Source organism: Heptranchias perlo, chromosome 2, assembly GCF_035084215.1.
Source record: "Heptranchias perlo isolate sHepPer1 chromosome 2, sHepPer1.hap1, whole genome shotgun sequence".
Taxonomy (NCBI): domain Eukaryota; kingdom Metazoa; phylum Chordata; class Chondrichthyes; order Hexanchiformes; family Hexanchidae; genus Heptranchias; species Heptranchias perlo.
In genome coordinates, this window is record NC_090326.1 from 169,174,904 (window position 1) to 169,200,808 (window position 25,905).

At 43.9% G+C, this 25,905-nt stretch overlaps 1 protein-coding gene and 1 long non-coding RNA gene across 3 annotated transcripts in view; one reads left to right on the forward strand and one right to left on the reverse strand.

Moving 5' to 3' along the window:
- Positions 1-25,905, reverse strand: part of LOC137299985 (ranBP-type and C3HC4-type zinc finger-containing protein 1-like) — an 85,707-nt gene that overhangs the window by 30,985 nt on the left and 28,817 nt on the right. For both annotated transcript variants that reach the window (XM_067969045.1, XM_067969040.1), the window contains exon 8: positions 23,413-23,586. In XM_067969045.1, the coding sequence (XP_067825146.1) occupies positions 23,413-23,586 (174 nt within the window). The remainder of the gene's footprint in view (positions 1-23,412; positions 23,587-25,905) is intronic.
- LOC137299994 (uncharacterized) lies at positions 17,038-22,860 on the forward strand. Its single transcript, XR_010958017.1, has 2 exons — positions 17,038-17,077; positions 19,674-22,860. It is a non-coding gene; the product is annotated as an uncharacterized lncRNA (long non-coding RNA).

Below are 25,905 nucleotides of genomic sequence, written 5' to 3' on the forward strand. Positions count from 1 at the left end.
GACCATCCCTCTGCCAAATTAGTTAAACCCCGAACCTCAGCACTGGTGAACCTCCCCGTGAGGACATTGGTCCCAGCTCCGTTGAGCTGCGACCCGTCCGTCTTGAACAGGTCCCTCCTGCCCCAGAACTGGTCTCAATGCCCCAAGAATCTGAAGCCCTCCCTCTTGCACCCTGTCTCCAGCCACGCATTAACCTGCCTTATCTTCCTATTTCTGTACTCACTAGCGCGTGGCACTGGGAGTAATCTGGACATTGCTACCTTTGAGGTCCTCCCTAGCACCTGAAACTCTAACTGCAGGACCTCATCCCTTTCCTTTCCTACGTCGTTGGCTCCCACGTGGACCACGACTTCGGCTGTTCCCCCTCCCCCCGGAAAATGTTCTGCACCCTCTCCGTGATGTCCTTTACCCTGGCACCAGGGAGGCAACACACCATGCGGGACTCATGCCGACGGTCACAGAAACACCTGTCTGTCCCCCTCACTATCGGATCCCCTGTGACTACTGCATTTCCACACTTCACTGAGTCCCCCTGTGCAGTCCTTTGCCCCATGGTGCTGTGCTCAGGACTGCACTCCTTCGGGGTGTCGTCACCCTCACTGGTATTCGATGCCGATGCCGGTTTGAGAGTAGCCACACACCCAGAAGATTCCTGCACTGCCTGCCTCTCCGCACCCTCTCGGATGGCCACCCACTTGCTATCCTGAGCTCTCTGTGGCTGCAGGGTGACCACCCCCTGGAACGTACAACAAAAGCCAAGAGGTAATGATGAGCTTGTATTACTAAGGTTTTCTACCTCAGTTGGAGCACTGTGCGCAGTATTGGGCTCCACACCACAAGAAGGATATTGAGAGTTTAGAGGGTGCAACACAGATTCACTGCCTGGTATGAGGAAATAGAAATACAAAGTCTTGGAAAAATGTTTTTTTTTTCCATTTGCACAAGACAGATAGTGGGAGGAGTGTTTAAAACTGTAACAGGACGGGACAGGGTCGATAGAAGCAGGCTGTTCCCAGTAGTTGAGAGGTTAAGAACGAGGGGACCATAGACACAAGATTAAATTTGAGAGGTTTAGAACAGAGGGCAGGAGAAACTTCTTCACCCAGAGAGTTGTGAGGCCGTGGAGTTCACTTCCAGGGCTCGTGGCTCAGGCAAAAACTATACCAACATTCGATATTAGATTGGAGAGGGGGCTGAAGGAAAAAGGGATGAAGGAATATTGGGGAACGGGGTGGGGTACATGTGATTTGGACTATCTGCTCGCGTGGAGTGTAAACACCGACATGGAACGGATGGGCCAAACGGCCTGTGTCCACGTTGTGACTTCTGTGTACGAGCGTGTTCAGATACCTCCCACTTGAAGCTCGAGGCATTAGACGAGCTTCCCCGGATAGGGAGACGTTCTTCGAGTCTTGGATGGACTTAGGCTCGATAGAAAATTGAGTTATTGACTGGAAAAGGACAAAAACAGCAAGCTTCTTGGCAGTGGCTTTAGCGACGGAGCAGATGGGGAAGTTCCGTTTGAGGTCAGGACAGATGGGGGAAGCCAAGAATATAAACCTTTGGCCAAAATAAAACGTGGCGAGTCGAGCTCATTGTATTTCAGTTGGAAAAAACGCATCGCATGGAAAGTATTGAGCTCAACCCAACGACTGATGCAGCAGATTCAGGCCTCCTGGGAAGGCAGCAGAAGCAACAACACTGAACTCAGACCGGAGCAGCAAAAGAGGGGAAGATAATGGCGGAACCCCGTGGACATGCCCACAGAGTGCAGCTCTGCCATTGCCTGAGCACTTAACGCAGTCAGCATGTCTTTACCGCCCAGCTGGATATCACAGTTCCCTTACGCCACCCCAGGACGTCCCAAAGCGCTTTAAAGCCAATGAAGTACTTTTCGAAATGTAGTCACTGTTGTAATGTAGGAAACGCAGCACAAGTCAGGAGCGTGATGGAATACTCTCCACTTGCCTGGATGAGTGCAGCTCCAACAACACTCGAGAAGCTCGACACCATCCAGGACAAAGCAGCCCGCTTGATTGGCACCCCATCCACCACCCTAAACATTCACTCCCTTCACCACCGGCGCGCAGTGGCTGCAGTGTGTACCATCCACAGGATGCACTGCAGCAACTCGCCAAGGCTTCTTCGACAGCATCCCCCAAACCCGCGACCTCTACCACCTAGAAGGACAAGAGCAGCAGGTACATGGGAACACCACCACCTGCACGTTCCCCTCCAAGTCACACACCATCCCGACTTGGAAATATATCGCCGTTCCTTCATCATCGCTGGGTCAAAATCCTGGAACTCCCTTCCTAACAGCACTGTGGGAGAACCTTCACCACACGGACTGCAGCGGTTCAAGAAGGCGGCTCACCACCACCTTCTCAAGGTCAATTAGGGACGGGCATTAAAAGCTGGCCTTGCCAGCGCCGCCCACATCCCATGAATGAATTAAAAAAAGCCAATCTGCACACAAGGTCCCACAAACAGCAATATGATAATGGCCAGATAATCTGTTTTTCAGTGATGTTGATTGAGGGATAAATATTGGCCAGGACACCGGAAAGAACTCCCCTGCTCGTCTTCAAAATAGCGGCCCTGGGATCTTTTACGTCCACCTGAGGGGGCAGACGTGACCTCGGTTTAATGTCTCAGCCGAAAGACGGCACCACCGACCGTGCGGCACTCCCCCGTACTGGCACTGGATTACGTGCTCAAGTCTCTGGAGTGTGACTTGAACCCACGACCTACTGACTCAGAGGTGAGAGTGCGACCCGCTGAGCCACAGCTATTAGAAGCTAAACAAAAGTTTTTACAACAAGTGAGGTGTTGTACGTGTATAAGATACAAAAAGGGATGAATCTTATGAAAAACGCATCAAGCGGTGCCCTGGCCTGATAACGAACGCAGACTGTGGGACCTTTCATGAAGGAATGAATTTGGTACATACACTGCCGGTGCTGTATTAAACCGCTCAGATTGTGGAGGTACCAGGATTGATCGCTGGTCTGTGTTGTTCGGGGACCTCCAGCAACTGGGGCTGTTGGAAGTGTCTTTACCCTGGGGTTAGGGAAGGAGGATAAACCAACCAGAGCGTTTGCTCCTGCTCACTATCCAGTTATCGCTGGGAACATGAGGGGAGGACAGAGTCGGCCATGGCTGCACTACCCACATCAGCACTCAGTGCCCAAGGTCACTTGGATGAGACCCCGGGAAAAGGGAGAAACGGGGGGGGGGGGAATTATTAATTTGGCAGCTGGTAGGGATTATTAAAAATAATAAAAATTACACTTCAGAAGTTGTCAACATGACTAGACCTTTCACACACCTCATGTCCATCTTTCCTGCAACTCCATGTGTGAACCCCTCCAATCTGGTTTCTGCCTTCACCACAGCATTTATCAAAGTCACAAATGACATCCTATGTGACTGTGACGATGGTAAACTATCCCCCCTCATCCTGCTTGACCTGTCTGCAGCCTTTGACACGGTTAACCACACCATCCTCCTCCATACTATAAAAAGGACAGAGGCGTTGGAGAAGGGGCAAAAAAAGATTCACAAGGATGATCCCAGAACTGAGAGGTTCTACCTATCAGGAAAGGCTGAACAGGCTGGGGCTCTTTTCTCTAGAAAAGAGAAGGCTGAGGGGTGACCTGATAGAGGTCTTTAAGATTATGAAAGCGTTTGATAGGGTAGACGTAGAAAAAATTTTTCCACTTGCAAATCTAGAGATCAATATAAGATTTGGTGAACAGTGAGGAGGATAGTAACAGACTTCAGGGGGACACAGACTGGTGAAATGGGCAGATACGTGGCAGAGGAAATTTAACGCAGAGAAATGTGAAGTGATACATTTTGGTAGGAAGAATAAGGAGAGGCAATATAAACTAAATGGTACAATTTAATGGGGGTGCAGGAACAGAGAGACCTGGGGGTGCACATAGACTAAACTTTGAAGGTGGCAGGACAAGTTGAGAAGGCTGTTAAAAAAGCATACGGGATCCTGGGCTTTATTAATTGAGGCATAGGGCACAAAAGCAAGGAAGTTATACTAAACCTTTATAAAACACTGGTTAGGCCTCAGCTGGAGTATTGTGTTCAATTCTGGGCACCGCACTTTAGGAAGGATGTCAAGGCCTTAGAGAGGGTGCAGAAGAGATTTACTAGAATGATAGCAGGGTGGAGAGTTTGGAGAAGCTGGGGTTGCTCTCCTTTGAATAGAGAAGGTTGAGAGGAGATTTGATAGAAGTGTTCAGGTTTTGATGTGTTCAGTGGCAGAAGGGTCAATAACCAGAAGACACAGATTTAAGGTGATCGGGAAAAGAACAATGGGGGAGATGAGGAAACTTTTTTTTTTAAAAACACAGCGAATTGTAATGATCTGGAATTCACTGCCTGAAAGGGCGGTGGAAGCAGATTCAATAATAACTTTCAAAAGGGAATTGGATAAATACTCGAAGGGCAAAAATTTGCAGGGTTATGGGGAAAGAGCAGAGGAGTGGGACTAATTGGACAGCTCTTTCAAACATCACGAAGGGCCAATGTTAGCGTAAAATTTGGGCTGTTGGGTTAAAGGCAACGATGAAGTGACTATTGGGTACATGGCGGTGGTCATTACCCTAAAACCACACCGAAATGCGCTTTGTGTAGATTAGACTAACCCTAATTAAAGCTTAAACATAACACTTGACTACGAACAAAATGGACACTACTAAACAAAATGGATTCTGTGACTGTGGGAAAAACAGTTAAAAGTGTTGAGTTTGTATATTCCAAAACTGACTTACAGTCTGGGAATACAAAAGACATTTCACAACGAACTGATAAAACTATAGAACCAGACTGCGTGAAACAAAGGCATACTGTCTTAAGGTGATAACAGTTGTTTTAATATGATTGGTTAATGTGTAAACAGTCCGTTGTTGCTGTGCGGGCTTAATTGGTTAATGTGTAAACTGTCTGTTGTTGCTGTGCGGGCTTAATTGGTTAATGTGTGTAATCAAGATTAATGATGTAAAAGCTACTGAAAATCTGTATTTCAAAGGTATAAAAAAGCATGACAACCATTTTGAAGTTGAGGAGGTAGTTGCGACACTGCGGAGTGTCCAGTTCTTCTCCCAAAGTACTTTGTCCAATAAACTGCATGTTGAATCTTTAAGTCTGACTCCGAGTGGTGATTTTCCCACAACAAATTGGCGTAGTCGGCAGGATCTCACTACTGGTGAGTTGATCGGTTGGCCTCGATCAGCGAACTGGAGTAGAGATTATTGAACTGTGGGAGTCAGACTGAGCCAACAGTGCAGTTAAAAACGTGGGGTAAGTTAAGAGAATTTCTGGGACTGTTGGGAAAGAACCATCCGGTATCAAACTCTGTAGTGGCGAACAAACGCAGAGATTAGAGCATAAGTTAAAGCATAAGTTAATTTACGATGTGTATTGTCTGATCATATAACCTAGAACTGAACTCCACGCGAGGAAGCACATTACCAAACTGGTAATTGTGGCCGTGAATATATAGTTGCAGCTAAAAGTAAAATCTGGAGTGGAGTTCGGGCTGGGATTTCAGAAAGTTGTAGAAAGTTTGGGAGGGAAAAGTAAGTCTGGTGAGACCGGCAGTGACCAGGGGTACCGACAGTGATCGGTGATTAGATCCGGCAGAGTTCCGGGGCCAGGACCCGAAAGTTTGAGAGAAAAGAAAATCCGGCGAGAGACCGGGACCCGAAAGATATAGCGAGAGGCTGATATATAAGAAAAGAAAATCTGGCGAGAGACCGGGACCCGAAAGATATAGCGAGAGGCTGATATATAAGAAAAGAAAATCCGGCGAGAGACCGGGACCCGAAGGAGAGATATAGCGAGAGGCTGATATATAAGAAAAGAAAATCTGGCGAGAGACCGGGACCCGAAGGAGAGATATAGCGAGAGGCTGATATATAAGAAAAGAAAATCTGGCGAGAGACCGGGACCCGAAAAGTTTGAGAGAAAAGAAAGCCCGGTGGGTAGACCGGGACCCGAAGGATATAGCGAGAGCAGAGCACGATAATAAAGATGACAAGTGAACAACCTAGATGGGGACCTGCGGGTTCCCTTATTGAGAAGTATATGACAGACAGACACTCGTTGATTAAGCAGATGCAAAAGGATGGCTGGGATATTTCTCAGACCTTAGAACAACAGAGAAAGTGGATAGATAGGGAAAAGGATAGAACAAAAAAGGCAGGAGTATTACTAGTCCACCAACAAGCTGGAACATTAGGGAATTAGAAGGCACCTCCACTAGAAAGTGGAGCGAAGATAAGGATAAAATTAGGGAATTAGAAACTAGGATAAGGGAATTAGAAAAAAAGAATCAATTAAAATGTTTAAAAGACAGAGACCCGGAAAAGAAAGGGTGTACTGTCTCTTTAAAAAGCCTGTCCTGATTGTGAGTGGGTTTTTTTCGGTGTTGTGGGCCACGCCCCCTTCTTACTGCGTCTTACGTGTTTCCTTCTTTGGTGTGTGTTTTGTCTTGTGTTTAATTCTGAGATTGCTGAATTAAAATTGGAGTTATTGAGGTTAAGTGACCGATTAAATTCTGATTCTTATAAAATGTGAGCATGTCAAATTCCAGACATGGGATCTTCTAAAAATTGGCATTTTGAATTTTTATCTTGTGATTGGCTGTGGTTAAAAAAAAGAGGTTAAAAAAAAATAACGGGACAGATACAAAAAAAAAGCTATCTGGTATCACCGTGATAGGAAAAGTCGGAAACCTGGAACAGCTCAGAGAGTTGGTTATAATCAAACCCACTAAAACTATGTGAAAAAAAAAATGAATTGGAAAGCTATAGTTGTGTATGACGAGCAAATTATAAAACTTACGAAGACTAACTATAAACTAAAATGTACGATGGAAGATGTTGTTTCCCGGTATGAATTTTAAAAAAAAAGAATTTATGTGAAAATTACGTTGACGTATGCTTAGAAAAGTCTAACCTTCCCAAGGACATCGATATCTGTTTCCAATTCACCAAGACAAAATGAGGTTTTAATTGTAAAGAAAGATAAAGTGCAGATTTAAAGAATTACAAGTTACAATTGCAGGATGATCTCTAGTTATAAATTAAACTGATCTTCGAAGCATTTTGTGCTATTGTGATTGATTAAACACTATGATTAAAATAAATCCCAAAAATAGTGTGAAAAAGATAAAGTGAAAGCAATCCACAAATGTGAGAAGTGAAAAAAAAAAATCAGTCAAAACTGTGTGAAGAGAAATTTTGATTGTGGAAACTTAATCTCAGAGGGAGTAGTATCAAATTACTCCAACCACAAGAGCAGGTTAATGTTAACCCCTTCCATCCCAAGAAGCCAGACTGTCATGCCAAGAGCAGTTCAAACAGATAGAAATGACCCAGTCGATTGAGAACTGTCTGAGGCTAACCATTACACAGATGAACATGAGGTAACAATTGATATAGGTTATATTATTAAAGTTGACCCAATTACTCAGAAATGCCAAAGGCACCCAGACAATGCTACAGTGGAAAAAATTGATAAGAAAGAAATGTAAAACAAATCGTATCAAAAGGAAGCATAGGTTAGACAATTGGAATTCCATTACTTGAGCTATGTACTGACACAGGGTACTAAACGCCTATCAGTTTTACCCCGCCACAGTATGATAACGAAGTTCGACAAGTTCGGGGGCTATTCACGAATAGTAGATACAATTCACCAAAATCTGACCAACGAGGGGAGACCTTCCCTGACAAATTATATAACTCGCGTTGAGAATGCTAAGAAAATTCAACAATTATATCAACACCCCCTAACTCAAAGTGTTAAAACAAAGCGAGACATGGAATGGAGGTGGACATCGTAAAAGAGATAGATTTGTACATCTTGAAAACACAGCGATTAGGACTTGGAGTTGGGAATTCCAGTCTACAGTCCTACGTACATCTGTATGTGGGAGAGACAGTGTTTATTTCAGACAGGCTGCGTGCTCCAGAGAGAGAGAGAGAAAGAGACAGACAGAGACTAGGCAATTTCTCTCTCCTGTTTTGTTTTCTGATTTGGTTTCGGGTAAAGGGATTATTCCTTTGGACAAAATAAATAATAATTTGACAAATTAACCCCTTGGGCTCTCAAGAAGAGCCACAATGGATTTTCTGTGTTTCTTTTAAAACAGGTGACCCTGGTTATTGAGACCACGTGAGTGTTGATGGTGCAGGATTACCAAAAGCAATTACAAAGTTACGATGCAACCTTTGCTGGACAAATTTGGTGCATGAAACGATCCAGTGGTGTTAAAGATTTAAGACTTTAGCTGCAGACATCAGCAGAGACCAAATGTCACAGCGTGGTGATATCAACCTGATCCTCTTCCTTTGAAAACATTTTGATTTGTTTTGTTTTAACCCATTTATTGTCTTCTGAGACAGAGTGCTCGAGGTGGGAAGATATGGGAGTTACATCCAAAATTAATTATGAGCACTTCATCTCTACTATAAAAACCACAAAGCCTGGACATAATTTGTTTCTGAAATTGGAATTGATAAGAAAATTTATATGAGTTGCTATTCAAGCACTCGAGGAGAAAAAATTTACTTGTAATTTAAGGGGATAATCAAATTATATTTTAAAATAAAAGAAGTCCAGTCTAAATGGTTCCTATTAAATGCTGTGTATCAAGAATTCTTTTCGGGAGGGAAGAAAAATTTTACATTGACAAATCCTGTCAGTCAAACAATACTGCTCTCAAGTTGGGATAATTGTGAAATGATAGAAGGGACTCGGGCACAATGTAGTCGGATATTTTGGGAAATAAAAGCGGTTCAAGAAGAAATTACGTAAAATAAATAAATTTTGGGATATTGGAGCTGACTGTAAATATTGTATCGGACAGTAACATTGATTTGGCAACATTAGATCAAAAGGTCAGAGATTTAGGGCCTCGCATTAAAGATATATTTAAAAATAAATGAAAAAAATAGATAAGGAATTGTCTAAGGATCAAATACTGATCATACATTTGCACAGGATAGCTACAGTGCGAGAAACACATGCCCGAACCATTAATAAATTAATAAAAGAGGAATATAACGTATCTTAGCAGGCGGCTGCTAATGACATCTGCAGTACATATGGTAACTGGATTGTGGAACAGACACGAGAGAACCTAGCCCAGATACAGGCAGGGGAAGTACCCTTATGAATAACGAATCAACAAACTGAGGGTGAGCCTGACCTGTGGGCATGATGGAGGTGGTACCTCCAACCGGCTGTTAGCAAACAAGAACATCACCCCTTGCCAATTCAGGGCAATGGTGCGGGTGTACCCCACTCAAGTGGAGTGTAAACCTGACGGAGGAGGGCTCCTAGGGTTGGTACTAATAATACCGGTGATAGCACCCGAAACCCAGTGACGAGAGGTGTAACAAGTACAGAATATTGGGGTAATGAAGGACGGAATGCACATATCCCATCACAATATGTTACCATACGCTGAAAAAAAAATTTAAAGGGAATTTGGCTGGAACAAAATTAAAGGTATGTGTTACTAGACATGCTGTCACTGTATGTCCACATAGTGTTGGACACAGCCCAGAAGCACAGGGTGAGATAATGTACAACAGAAATGCGTATGTGCCACCCCAACAGCCGAATAGCATAAAGATAGGGCACTTTGCACCCAAAATCTGTAACATGTAACCTGAGAGTTACGGGTTAGGCATACACACAGAACATCACGGGCGTAGTATATAGGCCTCCTAATAGTTGCAACTCTGCTGGAAGAAGTATTAATCAGGAGATAGTCGGGGCATGTAATAAGGGAACAGCCATAATTATGGGGGATTTTAATTATCATATTAACTGGACAAATCAAATTGGGCAGAGCAGCCTTGAGGACGAGTTCATTGAGTGCATCAGGGATGGATTTCTTGAGCAGTATGTAACTGATCCTACAAGGGGGCAGGCAACCTTGGACCTGGTCCTGTGTAATGAGTCAGGATTAATTAATAATGTCCTAGTTAAGGATCCCCTTGGAACGAGCGACCACAACATGGTTGAATTCCATATCCAATTAGAGGGTGAGAAGGTTGATTCTCAAACAAGAGTACTGAGCTTGAATAAAGGAGACTATGATGGTATGAGAGCGGAATTGATTAAAGTGGACTGGGAAAATAGATTAAAGGGTAAGACGGTACATGAGCAGTGGTGTTCATTTAGGGAGTTATTTTACAACTTTCAAAATAAATATATTCCACTGAGGAAAAAAGGGTGTAAAAGAAATGACAGCCACCCGTGGCTAAGTAAAGAAATCAAGGATAGTATCCGACTAAAAACAAGGACATATAAGGTAGCCAAACTTAGTGGGAGGATAGAAGATTGGGAATTCTTCAAAAGACAGCAAAAAGTAACTAAAGGATTGATTAAGAAAGGGAAGTTAGATTATGAAAAGAAATTAGCAAAAAATATAAAAACAGATAGCAAGAGTTTCTATAGTTATATAAAAAGAAAAAGGGTGGCTAAGGCAAACATAGGTCCCTTAGAGGATGAGACCGGGAAATTAATGGTGGGAAACATGGAGATGGCAAAAATGCTGAACAAATATTTTGTTTCAGTCTTTACAGTAGAGGACACTAAGAATATCCCAACACTGGACAAACAGGGGACTCTCGGGGGGGAGGAGCTAAATACGATTAAAATCACTCAAGAGATGGTACTCAGTAAAATAATGGGACTCAAGGCGGATAAATCCCCTGGACCTGATGGCTTCCATCCTAGGGTCTTGAGGGAAGTGGCAGTAGGGATTGTGGATGCTTTGGTGATAGTTTTCCAAAATTCCCTGGACTCAGGAGAGGTCCCGGCAGATTGGAAAACTGCTAATGTAACACCGTTATTTAAAAAGGGTAGTAGGCAGAAGGCTGGAAATTATAGGCCAGTTAGCTTAACATCTGTGGTGGGTAAAATTTTGGAGTCTATTATTAAGGAGACAGTAACGGAACATTTAGATAAGCATAATTTAATAGGACAAAGTCAGCATGGCTTTATGAAGGGGAAGTCATGTCTGACAAATTTGCTTGAGTTCTTCGAGGATATAACGTATAGGGTGGATAAAGGGGAACCAGTGGATGTAGTGTATTTAGACTTCCAGAAGGCATTCGACAAGGTGCCACATAAAAGATTATTACTTAAGATAAAAAATCACGGGATTGGGGGTAATATTCTGGCATGGGTGGAGGATTGGTTATCGAACAGGAAGCAGAGAGTTGGGATAAATGGTTCATTTTCGGACTGGCAACCAGTAACCAGTGGTGTTCCACAGGGGTCGGTGCTGGGTCCCCAACTCTTTACAATCTATATTAACGATTTGGAGGAGGGGACCGAGTGCAACATATCAAAATTTGCAGATGATACAAAGATGGGAGGGAAAGTAGAGAGTGAGGAGGACATAAAAAACCTGCAAGGGGATATAGACAGGCTGGGTGAGTGGGCGGAGATTTGGCAGATGCAATATAATATTGGAAAATGTGAGGTTATGCACTTTGGCAGGAAAAATCAGAGAGCAAGTTATTTTCTTAATGGCGAGAGACTGGAAAGTACTGCAGTACAAAGGGATCTGGGGGTCCTAGTGCAAGAAAATCAAAAAGTTGGTATGCAGGTGCAGCAGGTGATCAAGAAAGCCAACGGAATGTTGGCTTTTATTGCTAGGGGGATAGAATATAAAAACAAGGAGGTATTGCTGCAGTTATATAAGGTATTGGTGAGACCGCACCTGGAATACTGCATACAGTTTTGGTCTCCATACTTAAGAAAAGACATACTTGCTCTCGAGGCAGTACAAAGAAGGTTCACTCGGTTAATCCCGGGGATGAGGGGGCGGACATATGAGGAGAGGTTGAGTAGATTGGGACTCCACTCATTGGAGTTCAGAAGAATGAGAGGCGATCTTATTGAAACATATAAGATTGTGAAGGGTCTTGATCGGGTGGATGCAGTAAGGATGTTCCCAAAGATGGGTGAAACTAGAACTAGGGGGCATAATCTTAGAATAAGGGGCTGCTCTTTCAAAACTGAGATGAGGAGAAACTTCTTCACTCAGAGGGTGGTAGGTCTGTGGAATTTGCTGCCCCAGGAAGCTGTGGAAGCTACATCATTAGATAAATTTAAAACAGAAATAGACAGTTTCCTAGAAGTAAAGGGAATTAGGGGTTATGGGGAGCGGGCAGGAAATTGGACATGAAGCTGAGTTCGGATCGGTCAATGCCCTGTGGGTGGCGGAGAGGGCCCAGGGGCTATGTGGCCGGGTCCTGCTCCGACTTCTTGTGTTCTTTAGATTTGTGGTTGGGATCAGATCAGCCATGATCTTATTGAATGGCGGAGCAGGCTCGAGGGGCCGATTGGCCTACTCCTGCTCCAATTTCTTATGTTCTTATGTTCTTATGTAAGTTAAATACCCGAAAGGCTGTGTATTAAGTGCCGGACCAATGTTGCATGGACTTTATCGGTATTGGTCTCAATGATTATTAAGCCATAATCATGACCAACAGGGGGGTCTGTTAGCGTAAAATTTGGGCTGTTGGGTTAAAGGCAACGATGAAGTGACTATTGGGTACATGGCGGTGGTCTTTACCCTTAAAACCACACCGAAATGCACTTTGTGTAGATTAGACTAACCCTAATTAAAGCTTAAACATAACACTTGACTACTAACAAAATGGACACTACTAAACAAAATGGATTCTGTGACTGTGGGAAAGACAGTTAAAAGTGTTGAGTTTGTATATTCCAAAACTGACTTACAGTCTGGGAATACAAAAGACATTTCACAACGAACTGATAAAACTATAGAACCAGACTGCGTGAAACAAAGGCATACTGTCTTAAGGTGATAACAGTTGTTTTAATATGATTGGTTAATGTGTAAACAGTCCGTTGTTGCTGTGCGGGCTTAATTGGTTAATGTGTAAACAGTCCGTTGTTGCTGTGCGGGCTTAATTGGTTAATGTGTGTAATCAAGATTAATGATGTAAAAGCTACTGAAAATCTGTATTTCAAAGGTATAAAAAAGCATGACAACCATTTTGAAGTTGAGGAGGTAGTTGCGACACTGCGGAGTGTCCAGTTCTTCTCCCAAAGTACTTTGTCCAATAAAGTGCATGTTGAATCTTTAAGTCTGACTCCGAGTGGTGATTTTCCCACAACAGCCAACTAGCCACCTCCCGTGCTGTAGCATACAATGATACTACGATACAATGAAGATAGTCACTAATAAATCCAACAGGAATTCAAGAGGAATAACTTTACCCAAAGGGTGGTGCGAATGTGGAACTCGCTACCACAAGGAGTAGTTGAGGCGACTAGTATAGATACATTTAAGGGGAAGCTCGATAAACACATGAGGGAGAAAGGATATGCGAATTGGGTTCGATGAAGCGGCTCATGTGGAGCATAAACGCCAGCATAGACCAGTTGGGCCGAATGGCCTGTTTCTATGCTGTAGACTTGATGTAATTCTCCTCCGTCGTCCAGCTGGGTGGGACTGCCCTCGCCTGGTTCCATTCTTATCCATCCAGTCGCAGCCAGAGAATCTCCCGCAATGGCTTCTCTTCCCGCTCCTGCACCGTTACCTCTGGAGTCCCCCGAGGATCAATCCTTGGCCCCCCCCCTCCGATTCTTCATCTACATGCTGCCCCTCGGCGACATCATCCAAAGACACGACGTCAGATTCCACATGTCCGCTGACGACGCCCAGCTCTACCTCACCACCACCTCCTCCACCGTCTCTCGTTTGTCACACTGCTTGACCGACATCCGGGACTGGATGAGCAAAAATTTCTTCCAATTAAACATTAGAATGACCAAAGCCATTGTCTTAGGACCCCATCACAAACTCCAGTCCCTATAGCCACCAATTCCATCCCCCTCCTTGGCCACTGTCTGATGCTGAACCAGACCTTGACCAAGCTTTTAATCACCCATCCTGGGCTCGGTGTCAATTTTTGTCTGATTATGCTCCTGTGGATCGCCTTGGGACATTTTATAAATACAAGTTGTTGTTGTTGTAGCGGTTATGTTACTGGGCTAGTAATCCAACAACAACAACATTTATATAGTGCCTGTACCATAGTAAAACGTCCGAGGCCTGGACTAATAATCCCAGATAAAGTGAATTCAGACAGACCCGAGACCGGGAACCTGACAGAATTCAGACGGACCCGAGACCGGGAACCTGACAGAGTTCAGACGGACCCGAGACCGGGAACCTGACAGAATTCAGACGGACTCGAGACCGGGAACCTGACAGAATTCAGACGGACCCGAGACCGGGAACCTGACAGAGTTCAGACGGACCCGAGACCGGGAACCTGACAGAGTTCAGACGGACCCGAGACCGGGAACCTGACAGAATTCAGACGGACCCGAGACCGGGAACCTGACAGAATTCAGACGGACCCGAGACCGGGAACCTGACAGAATTCAGACGGACCCGAGACCGGGAACCTGACAGAATTCAGACGGACCCGAGACCGGGAACCTGACAGAATTCAGACGGACCCGAGACTGGGAACGTGTTTTGCTCTGAAATGGTAGAACCAATAATAACGCTCCATCCACCGAGGCCAGTGTTTTGAGTTTAATTTGTTTGAAAAAAAGTAACAAAATAGCCCTTTCTCTGTAATACATTCAATATATTTCTTTACATCCAGGGAGAGATCACCTCAAACCTTTAAAATCAGCCACGATCAGATAATAAAATATAAAAGCTGCACATCACAAGGGTATTAGCCACTAACTCCAGGAACAGATACGATTATCGCGTGTTTTGACGGTTGTTTCTAGGAACGTAGAAACAGGGGGAGGCCATTCAGCCCCTTGAGCCTGTTCCGCCATTCAATTAGATCATGGCTGATCTGCGACCTAACTCCACTCTACAGCTCATTAAAACGATTCCACAAGCACTGCGACCATACGCAGCGGAAAGTCTGGGTTTAGCTGTCGTGTGTCCTTTGTTCAGTCCTGCACAGAGCTGGGTGGGGAGACAGCTGGGTGCTCGCTCTGTGTTCCCAACGGGAAGAGAGGGGGGGGATTCAACGTCTTGGCATTTACGCGAGTTGGGAACTCCGTCACGAACCTCCTTTTCCCCCCCCTCCGCTTCCTCTGACGGAAACTCAAGGGAACCACAGTCAGTCGTAGAATGGTGGCTTGTCTGTCTCTGCCAGGTTCAGTCTGAGCATATCACACGTGGGCAACCATTCATCCCTTCTTCCTTTTTCCTGTTGATTCAAAAAAGAAAGGAGAGATGAATGAGTCTGCTCGATCAGAGGTTGGGAACCAACATTATTTGAAGAAGAGCAGGAGAGTTCTCCCCGGTGACCTGGGGCCAACCAACCAATCCCTCAACCAACATCACTAAAAACAGACTATCTGGTCATTATCACATTGCTGTTTGTGGCAAATTGGCTGCCGTGTTTCCTGCATTATAACAGTGACTACACTTCAAAAGTATTTCATTGGCTGTAAAGTGCTTTGGGACGTCCTGAGGTCGTGTAAGGCGCTATATAAATGCAAGTCTTTCTTTCTGTACCACACTGCGGCTGCACATTTACACACAGAGCCATCAGGGCAATCCTTGGAGTTGGGTTTACAACCAAACGATGTGTAGTCAGATCAACACATACATGGAAGTTCCGCCACGGAAACAGGCCATTCGGCCCATCCAGTCCATGTCGGCATTTACCCTCTGCATGAGCAATAATCCCAATCACATTTACCCACCCCCGTTTCCACATCCCTTCAGCCACTTTTCCTTCATCGCCCCTCTCCAATCTAATCTTGTGTTGACATAGTTTCTGCCTCAACCACTAACCCCGGAAGTTAATCCCATGGCCTCACTCTCTGTGAAGAAGTTTCTCCTGCCCTCTGTTCGAAATCTCTCACATTTAGTCTTGTGTCTACTGGAAAGAGTCTGATTTTATCCCATCACCTCGATTAGATCCCAGCCTGTAACTCACTGTAACTATAGGCTTGTCAGCAAAATTGAAGCCCATGGAATAACATGGATACGAAATTGGCTAAGTAACAGGAAGCAGAGAGTAATGGTGAACGGTTGTTTTTCGGACCGGAGGGAGGTGTACAGTGGTGTTCCCCAGGGGTCAGTGCTGGGACCACTGCTTTTCTTGATATATACTAATGACTTGGACCTGAGCGTACAGGGCACAATTTCAAAACATGCAGATGACACAAAACTTGAAGGGTAGTAAACAGTGAGGAGGATAGTGATAGACTTCAAGAGGCTATAGACAGGCTGGTGGCATGGGCGGACACAGGGCAGATGAAATTTAGACAGAGTACGAAGTGATACATTTTGGTAGGAAGAATGAGGAGAGGCAATATAAACTAGAGGGCACAATTCTAAAGGGGGTGCAGGAACAGAGAGATCTGGGGGTATATGTGCAGAAATCTTTGAAGGTGGCAGGACAGGTTGAGAAAGTGGTTAAAAAAGCATACAGGATCCTGGGCTTTATTAATAGAGGCAGAGAGTACAAAAGTAAGGAAGTTATGTTGAACCTTTATAAAACATCTGGTTCGGCCACAACTGGAGTATTGTGTCCAGTTCTGGGCACCGCATTTTAGGAAAGATGTGAGGGCCTTACAGAGGGTGCAGAGGAAATTTACTGGAATGGTTCCAGGGATGAGGGACTTCAGTTACATGGATAAAAACTGGAGAAGCTAGGGTTGTTCTCCTTATGAGAATCCCTACGTGGTCAGTTTTCGGTAAAATATTAAAATGCCTATGTGGCAAAGAAGCAGAATGCAAAATGGATAGAAAGGGTTAATTAGTTAGTAACTGAGATTGGTACAGGTGGCCTGGCCTCCTGCTGGGCCATATGTTTGCGTAGTCAGCAGGTTTGCATGGTCTTAGCAATGTAGAGTCTTTGATGTGATTCAAGGACTGGTCTGAATGTCTCCATGTTTATGGCAGATCAATATAGGTAACGAGCTTAGCCAAAGTTGAAAGACATTCCAGGTTGGGAGATAAGGAACAGAAGGAACAGGGAAGAACATTCCAGGTTGGAAGGTGAGGAAGTATCCCCTTTGATGTCTAATAGCAGCATGATCAGCACATGGACGATTTATGATTGGCCGGAAATAATGTAACCTCGCATGGCAACCTATGCCCGGCTTATGATTGGTGTTGACCCTCGTTAAGTATGTTCCAACCCCTATTGATTTGTATAAAAACGTGTGGATTTCTGTATGTTTTTGTTCTTGCTCTGCCAGCATAGAGGGACTCTATCAGGAGTCCAAATCAATGCTGCAGACTAAGAACCCTGCTATTAAAGATGTGTTGAACTTTAAAATGTATTCGACTTCAGTTTTTACTGAACCAGACTGAGGGGAAAGAATCCGGATCGTCATTTGGTGGCAGCGGTGGGATCTTAACGGTCGTTCACCGAGAGTTCGCGGAGTAAGAGGCGGATTATCTCAGACACGGAGGAAGGAAATGGCGCCCCGATGTAAGTAGTCTTAATTTACTGCATCGGTTTTCCTCCAATCCGTCAGTCTGACGACGAATCGTCCAATCGCTAACACTCGTGTGGCGTCCTTACAAGATTCAGGTCAGTCTGGTGAATACACAGATATAGCAGGAAGAGGTCAGTGGTCGAATATCACTGAGGGAATAACTTGTAAGCGGTAGGTCAGTGGTTAATATCACTGAGGGTCGTCAGGGTTTAAGTTCCTGGTGATTGGATATAAACAGGAACTATTGATAAAACTTAGATGCTGCCAAAAAAGGCTCAGGAATTAATTTGGAAAAATAACAGAGGGACCACAGCCAAAGAACTAATTGCTTTATGGAAACAGTACTGTAAAAAAAAATATGGATAGAATTAAGTGACTAGACAAACGTTTAAAAGACAGAGACCCGAAAAAGAAAGGTTCTGTTGTTTAAGTGTACTGTCCCTTTAAAAAGCCTGTCTTGATCAGTGTTTTTTTTGTCGGTGTTGTGGGCCACGCCCCCTTCTTACTGTGTCTTACGTGTTTTCTTCCTTTGTGTAATGTATCTGTCTTGTCGTGTGTTTAATTCTGATACTGCTGAATTAAAATTGGAGTTATTGAGGTTAAGTGACCTATTAAATTCTGGTTCTTATAAAGTGTGGGCATGTTAAATTCCAGACATGGGATCTTCAAAAAATTGGCATTTTGAATGTTTATTTTGTGATTGGCTGTGGTTTAAAAAGAGGTTAAAAATTAACGGGATAGATTAAAAAAACTATCTGGTATCACTGTGATAGGAAAAGTCGGAAAGCTGGAACAGCTCGGAGCGTTGATTATAATCACATCCACTAAAAGTATGTGAAAAAATAGTGTGCAAAAATATAGTATAAAGCAATCCACAAATGTGAGAAGTAAAAAAAATCAGTCAAACCTGTGTGAAGTGAAATTTTGAAGGTGGGAACTTAATCTCAAAAGGGAGAAGGATCAAGTTACTCCTACCACAAGAGCAAGTTAATATTAACCCCTCCCATCCCAAGAAGCAAGACTGTCATGCCAAGACCAGTTCAAACAGATAGAAATGACCCAGTCGGTTGAGAACTGTCTGAGGCTTGCCCAGAACACAGGTGAACATGAGGTAATAATTGGTATAGGTTATATTAGTAAAATTGTCCCAATCACTCAGAAATGCCAAAGGCTACAATTGACTGAGATATAAGTTTTGACGCTACAGTGAAAAATTGATAAGAAAGGAATGTAAAACAAATCATATGAAAAGGAAGCATAGGTTAGACAATTGGAAGTCCATTACTTGAGCTGTGTACTGACACAGGGTACTAAACACCTATCAGTTTTACCCTGCCACAGTATGATAAGGAAGTTTTGACAAGTTCTGGGGCTATTCAATTTTATTTGAAATTAATAGTAGAATACAAGATCTGACCAAAGAGGGGAGACCTTCCCTGACAAATTATATAACTCGCATTGAGAATGCTAAGAAAACTCAACAATTAGATCAACACCTCCTAACTCAAGTGTTAAAATAAAGAGCGACATGGAATGAAGGTGGACATCGTAAAAAGAGATAGGCAAATATGGAGACGTAAAGATCTGTGATAAGTGATATAGCAACTGCCTTTGCCTCAGTTGTTAACACCATTGATTTGGCAACATTAGATCAAAAGGTCAGAGATTTAGGGTCTCGCATTAAAGATATATTAAAAGATAAATGAAAATACAGATAAGGAATTGTCTGAGGATCAAATGCTGACCATATATTTGCAAAGGATAGCTACAGTGCTAGAAACACATGCCCAAACCATTAATAAAAGAGGAATATAACGTATCTTAGCAGGCGGCTGCTAATGATATCTGCTTAATGTGGTTACATCTTGAAAACACAGAGATTAGGACTTGGAGTTAGAAATTCCAGTCTGCAGCCCTGCGTACATCTGTATGTGGGAGAGACAGTGTTTATTTCAGACAGGCTGCGTGCTTCAGAGAGAGAGCAAGAGTGGAACTAGGCAATTTCTCTCTCCTGTTTTGTTTTCTAAATTTGTTTCGGGTATAGGGATTATTCCTTTGGATAAATAAATAATAAATGAAGATTTGACAAATTAATCACTTGGGCTCTCAAGAAGAGCCGCAATGGATTTTCTGTGTTTCTTTTAAAACAGGTGACCCTGGTTTTTTTTTGGGACCACGTGAGTGTTGATGGTGCAGGATTACCAAGAGTAGTTACAAAGTTACGGTGCAACCTTTGCTGGAGAAATTTGGTGCAGGAAACGATCCAGTGGTGTTAAAGATTTAAGACTTTAGCTGCAGACATCAGCGGATACCAAATGTCACAGCGTGGTGATATCAACCTGATTCTCTTCTTTTGAAAACATTTTGATTTGTTTTGTTTTAACCTATTTGTTGTCTTCCGAGACAGAATGCTCGAGGTGGGGAGATATGGGAATTTCTCTAAAGTCATTGAATTGGGCATGATAAAAAAATCAATCTGGCATAAATATACAATCTAGTGGAAGTCAGGAAAGTGTAGTTGAGAATAGTAAATTGATAGCTTTCTCGTGGAGATATTTGTGTCCTTGCCTATAATGAATAATGAGAAAACTACACTCAAAAGCCTGGCCACTACCCTGACATCGGGACCATGCAGGGGGAGATAAGCACTCTAGACACCCCTGATCTTTTTGATAAGATAACCTGAAAACCTAAGAATGGCTACAGTGGACATAAAAGATACAAATGTATGTTGCCATCATCTGAAACGGAGATCAGGATGAAGAACATGATTACAAAGGCCTATGGCCTGGTGAGCTATTGCAACCACTCTTTAAACAAACCAGTTGCTTTTACAGGACTGAATCCTACAGGACATATGATGTGTGCCATGGAAAATGTTCGGAAATACCATGAGGAAGAAGAGACTGGCCAGCAGAAAGTTAATATCCAAGAACACTAAGCTCATTCCTATGAGATGCTGCTAGTATGCGGAGATACATGAAGAAGATACATTGAAGAATGAGTCTCAGACAGGCTCAGTTACTTGACAACAGCACAACAGGAAAATGGTTAATGTGGTCCAGGCGAGTGAGAAATCCTTTTAAACAAGGCACTGACACATGGTCCATAGAGAAACCAACTAATTAATGAAACAGTCAAGAAACACTGGTATCAATCAAAAGGACTGAAATTAAAGTAAAGAGGGACACAGTAATTTGGATTTCCAAAATTCAGGGTTAGGTTCCCATCAGTTAACAATAAAATTGGGAGAAACAATATTTAGAAGATATCCGCACGATGGATACAAAATTACAAGATTATGAGGGGCCCAGATAAAGTAGACAGGAAGTACCTGTTTCCCCTAGCAGAGGGTTCAAGAACTAGAGGACGTAGATTTAAGCTGATTGGCTGGAACAAAATTAAAGGGATGTGTTACTAGACATGCTGTCACTGTGTGTCCACATAGTGTTGGACACAGCCTAGAAGCACAGTGTGGGTTTAATAATACCGGTACCAATCGGGATATTAACTGTACCATGGAGGCCCTAGAGGCGGATCTAAAACCCACTTAAGTGGTATATGCCGGAGAGGGCGAATACTGTGTTACAACTAATTTGAAAACGTTTAAATATGCCAATCTAACTTGTGATATTTTAAGTCCAGAATTCTACTCCATTTCTGAAGTCCTGGTTCGGATTGGACCCGAGGAACTGGTAGAGATACACCGGCATAACCTCACCACCTTACAAGTTTCTGAGAATGTCAGAAAGGACTTAAAAGAATATCAGGACACATTTGGGTATCTGACACCCCTGTTGCCTAAATACTTGGAAGCATTGCGAATGGAGATACGCCTCTCCCAGAAGGTTTATTATAACCTACAACAGGACAATAACAACATTAAGCATGACATTGACCAAATTAAAGTCACCACCTGGTGAAATGACCCCTGGAATTTGGGACTGAATATACAGATCCATCCTTGGATTAGATTAATTTCATATGTATTAGTCGTAGTGCAGTTTGTTGTAATGTGCTTCTTGATTTTCATTGCATGTCATAAATGTAAGTAGAGGATGAAGGGTTTGGCAAAGATAGTAAAACAGAGCCTGGGTGAGAATGTCCCCATTGTCTCTGTGGTTTCAACTAAGAAAACATCTTAATGGTACTGGGAGTAGCACCCGCTGGGGTAAGGTGCATGTAAAAGGGAAGACAATTATAGTTTGATAGGATTATCAGATGCTCTGCCTCTCTTCCACCCGGACTGGTGGCCAACACGAAGGGAACCTGGTTAAGATGAGGTACAGCATCTAACGGGATATTGTAGGGAGAATTTGGATTAAGGGATATAATGGGGAGGGCACCAATTCACAGGTGTAAAATGGTCTGAAAGGTACCATTCAGTCTAGTTAGGCTGGAAACAGAATATAAAGCACCATAGGATATTTGACTATGTTAGCCTTTTCAAACTAACATGAATAGGTTTAGCTGACCAAGGACATTCGTAACTTACTTGAGAGATGTTTAGAAGGAGTCTGTTCCTGAGAACAGATAAGAGTACAAAGGCGTATTGATGAAACATGTCTGTGTTCTATTGGGACTTCTCTAGTTCAAGGGCTAGTCATATTCATTGTTATAATTCTTATAGTTTATTGCTTACTTAAATGTTGCTGCGCTGCAGAACCTGCAGAACCAGTGAGCACCGTAATAATTGGTTATCATAAAATGATAAAAGGGGGGAATGAGAATCCCTACGTGGTCAGTTTTCGGTAAAATATTAAAATGCCTATGTGGCAAAGAAGCAGAATGCAAAATGGATAGAAAGGGTTAATTAGTTAGTAACTGAGATTGGTACAGGTGGCCTGGCCTCCTGCTGGGCCATATGTTTGCGTAGTCAGCAGGTTTGCATGGTCCTGGCAATGTAGAGTCTTTGATGTGATTCAAGGACTGGTCTGAATGTCTCCATGTTTATGGCAGATCAATATAGGTAACGAGCTTAGCCAAAGTTGAAAGACATTCCAGGTTGGGAGATAAGGAACAGAAGGAACAGGGAAGAACATTCCAAGTTGGAAGGTGAGGAAGTATCCCCTTTGATGTCTAATAGCAGCATGATCAGCACATGGACGATTTATGATTGGCCGGAAATAATGTAACCTCGCATGGCAACCTATGCCCGGCTTATGATTGGTGTTGACCCTCGTTAAGTATGTTCCAACCCTATTGATTTGTATAAAAACGTGTGGATTTCTGTATGTTTTTGTTCTTGCTCTGCCAGCATAGAGGGACTCTATCAGGAGTCCAAATCAATGCTGCAGACTAAGAACCCTGCTATTAAAGATGTGTTGAACTTTAAAATGTATTCAACTTCAGTTTTTACTGAACCAGACTGAGGGGAAAGAATCCGGATCGTCACTTAGAGCAGAGAAGGTTAAGGGAAATTTAATAGAAGTGTTCAAAATCATGAAGGGTTTAGATAAAATAAATAAATAGAAACTGTTCCCATTGGCGGAAGGGTCGAGAACCTGAGGGCACAGATTTAAGGTGATCGGCAAAAGAACCAAAAGCGACACGAGGAAAAACTTTTATGCAGCGAGTTGTAATGATCTGGAATTCACTGCCTGAAAGGGCGGTGGAAGCAGATTTGATCGTGGCTTTCAAAAAGGAATTGGATAAATACTTGAAGGGAAAAAATTTACAGGGCTCCGGGGAAAGAACGGGGGAATGGGACTAACTGGATTGCACTTTCAAAGAGCCGGCCCAGGCACGATGGGCTGAACGGCCTCCTTCTGTGCTGTAACATAGCATGGCACAATGAATGACCATTTTGAAAATAAGGACACCTGCAAAAAAAAAAGATAGTTGATGCCAGTCCCTAAGGTGAGGGTAATTTTACAGGTTTCACTGTACCTGTTGATATCTCAGCATTGTCTCCTTCTCCTGTAAGATCCGACACAGCTCCTCATCGTCGGGTGCATATTCCTCGGGCACCGAGTATTCAGGGGGCCGGGGGCTGCTGCACATCTCACAGCCCGGCCGGCTGGGTTTGTTTATGTAGGTGCATTTCTCACACGCCCAGCCGTTCTGTCACACAAAAGGGAGAAATAAAAAACACACCATCGTTTTACTCTGCAACGAAAGAGGGACGGAAAGAATAAACGGCACCAGTACGCGGGCTTTTGTTAGCACAAGGTACGAACAAACCTCACCTGCAGCGGGAGGGTAACCAGGAGAGCGATTACTCAGTTAATTTGTCGCGCGCATCAAAATCAGGGAAGGGGACATTTCCATTTCAGCGGGACTTGTGTTTATATCCCGCCTTTAACGTAGTAAAACATCCCACGGCATTTCACAGGAGCGATTATCAAACAAAATTTGACACCGAGCCACATCAGGAGATATTAGGACAGGCGACCACAAGCTTGGTCAAAAAGGTAGGTTTTAAGGAGTGTCTTACAGGAGAGGTTCAGGGAGGTGGGAGCGGGGGCTACGATCGACCTCACCACCCCTGGGTGAGGGGAGAGAAAGATAAAACACCAGCCAGCACGTGGATCCACAGTGAGAACAGCCTCAGGTTTCAGTGCGATGGCCCCCATGGTTGAACAGCTTCTGAAAGCTCACGCACGTAGAACACCCATGGAACTGTTTACGGAAGTAGATTGATTTCTGAGATGTTGAGTAGAATGGGCCTGTACTCTCTGGAGTTTAAAAGAATGAGAGGTGATCTCATTGAAACATATAAGATTCTGAGAGGGCTTGATGGGGTAGATGCTGAGAAGTTGTTTCCCCCGGCTGGAGAGTCTAGAACCAGGAGGCACAGTCTCAGGATAAGAGGTCGGCCATTTAGGACCGAGATGAGGAGGAATTTCTTCACTCAGAGGGTTGTGAATCTTTGGAATTCTCTACCCCAGAGGGCTGTGGATGCTCAGTCACTGAATATATTCAAGACTGAGATGGATAGATTTTTGGACTCTAGGGGAATCAAGGGATATGGGGATAGGGCGGGAAAGCGGAGTTGAGGTCGAAGATCAGCCATGATCTGATTGAATGGCGGAGCAGGCTCGAGGGGCCGTATGGCCTGCTCCTGCTCCTAATTCTTATGTTTACAAAATTACCATTTTTAAGAATACATTTGCTCTCGGGATTATGGGCACTCGGCCACAGTTGTTGCCCGTCTCTATCAGTCCGAGCGGCTTGCTAGGCCACTTCGGAGGGCATCAGGAGCCAATCTCACCAGTGGGACTAGAGGCACGGGCGGGCCAGACTGGGTAGGAGTGACAGGTTCCCTTCCCTGAAGACCAGTGAACCGGCTGTTTTTTTTAAAAAAAACGACAATACAGCAGCTTTCATGTCATTATTTGACCAGATTGACGGGCGTCGGATCCACATCTTGCCACAGTGAGATTCGAGTTTGCGATCTCTGGGGAAGGGCTGATATTGAACCCGTTATGATTTTTACACAGAATGTACAGCACAGAAACAGGCCATTCGGCCCAACAGGTCCATGCTGGTGTTTATGCTCCACATGAGCCTCCTCCCTCCCTACTTCATCTCACCCTATCAGTAAATCCTTCTATTCCTTTCTCCCTTGTGTGTTTATCGAGCTTCCCCTTAAATGTATCTGCACTATTCACCTCAACTACTCCTTGTGGGAGCGAGTTCCACATTCTCACCACTCTCTGGATAAAGAAGTTTCTCCTGAATTCCCTATTGGATTTATTAGTGACTATCTTATATTTATGGCCCCGAGTTCTAGTCTCCCCCACAAGTGGAAACATCTTCTCTATGTCTACCCTATCAAACCCTTTCATCATCTTAAAGACCTCGATCAGGTCACCCCTCAGTCTTCTCTTTTCTAGAGAAAAGAGCCCCAGCCTGCTCAATCTTTCCTGATAGTTATAAGCTCTCAGTTCTGGTATCATCCCAGTAAATCTTTTTTGCACCTTCTCCAGTGCCTCTATATCCTTTTTGTAATTTGGAGACTGGAACCGTGCACAGTTCAAAGATCCGTTTGGGCCTGCCCAGTTACCGAGGGTACTGTGTGGGTGGGGTAACGCTCGTAGTCTGTTGTGGGGGTACCTGTGTGGGTGGAGTAACGCTCGTAGTCTGTTGTGGGGGTACCTGTGTGGGTGGGGTAACGCTCGTAGTCTGTTGTGGGGGTACCTGTGTGGGTGGGGTAACGCTCGTAGTCTGTTGTGGGGGTACCTGTGTGGGTGGAGTAACGCTCGTAGTCTGTTGTGGGGGTACCTGTGTGGGTGGAGTATTGCTCGTAGTCTGTTGTGGGGGTACCTGTGTGGGTGGGGTAACGCTCGTAGTCTGTTGTGGGGGTACCTGTGTGGGTGGGGTAACGCTCGTAGTCTGTTGTGGGGGTACCTGTGTGGGTGGGGTAATGGTGGTAGCCTG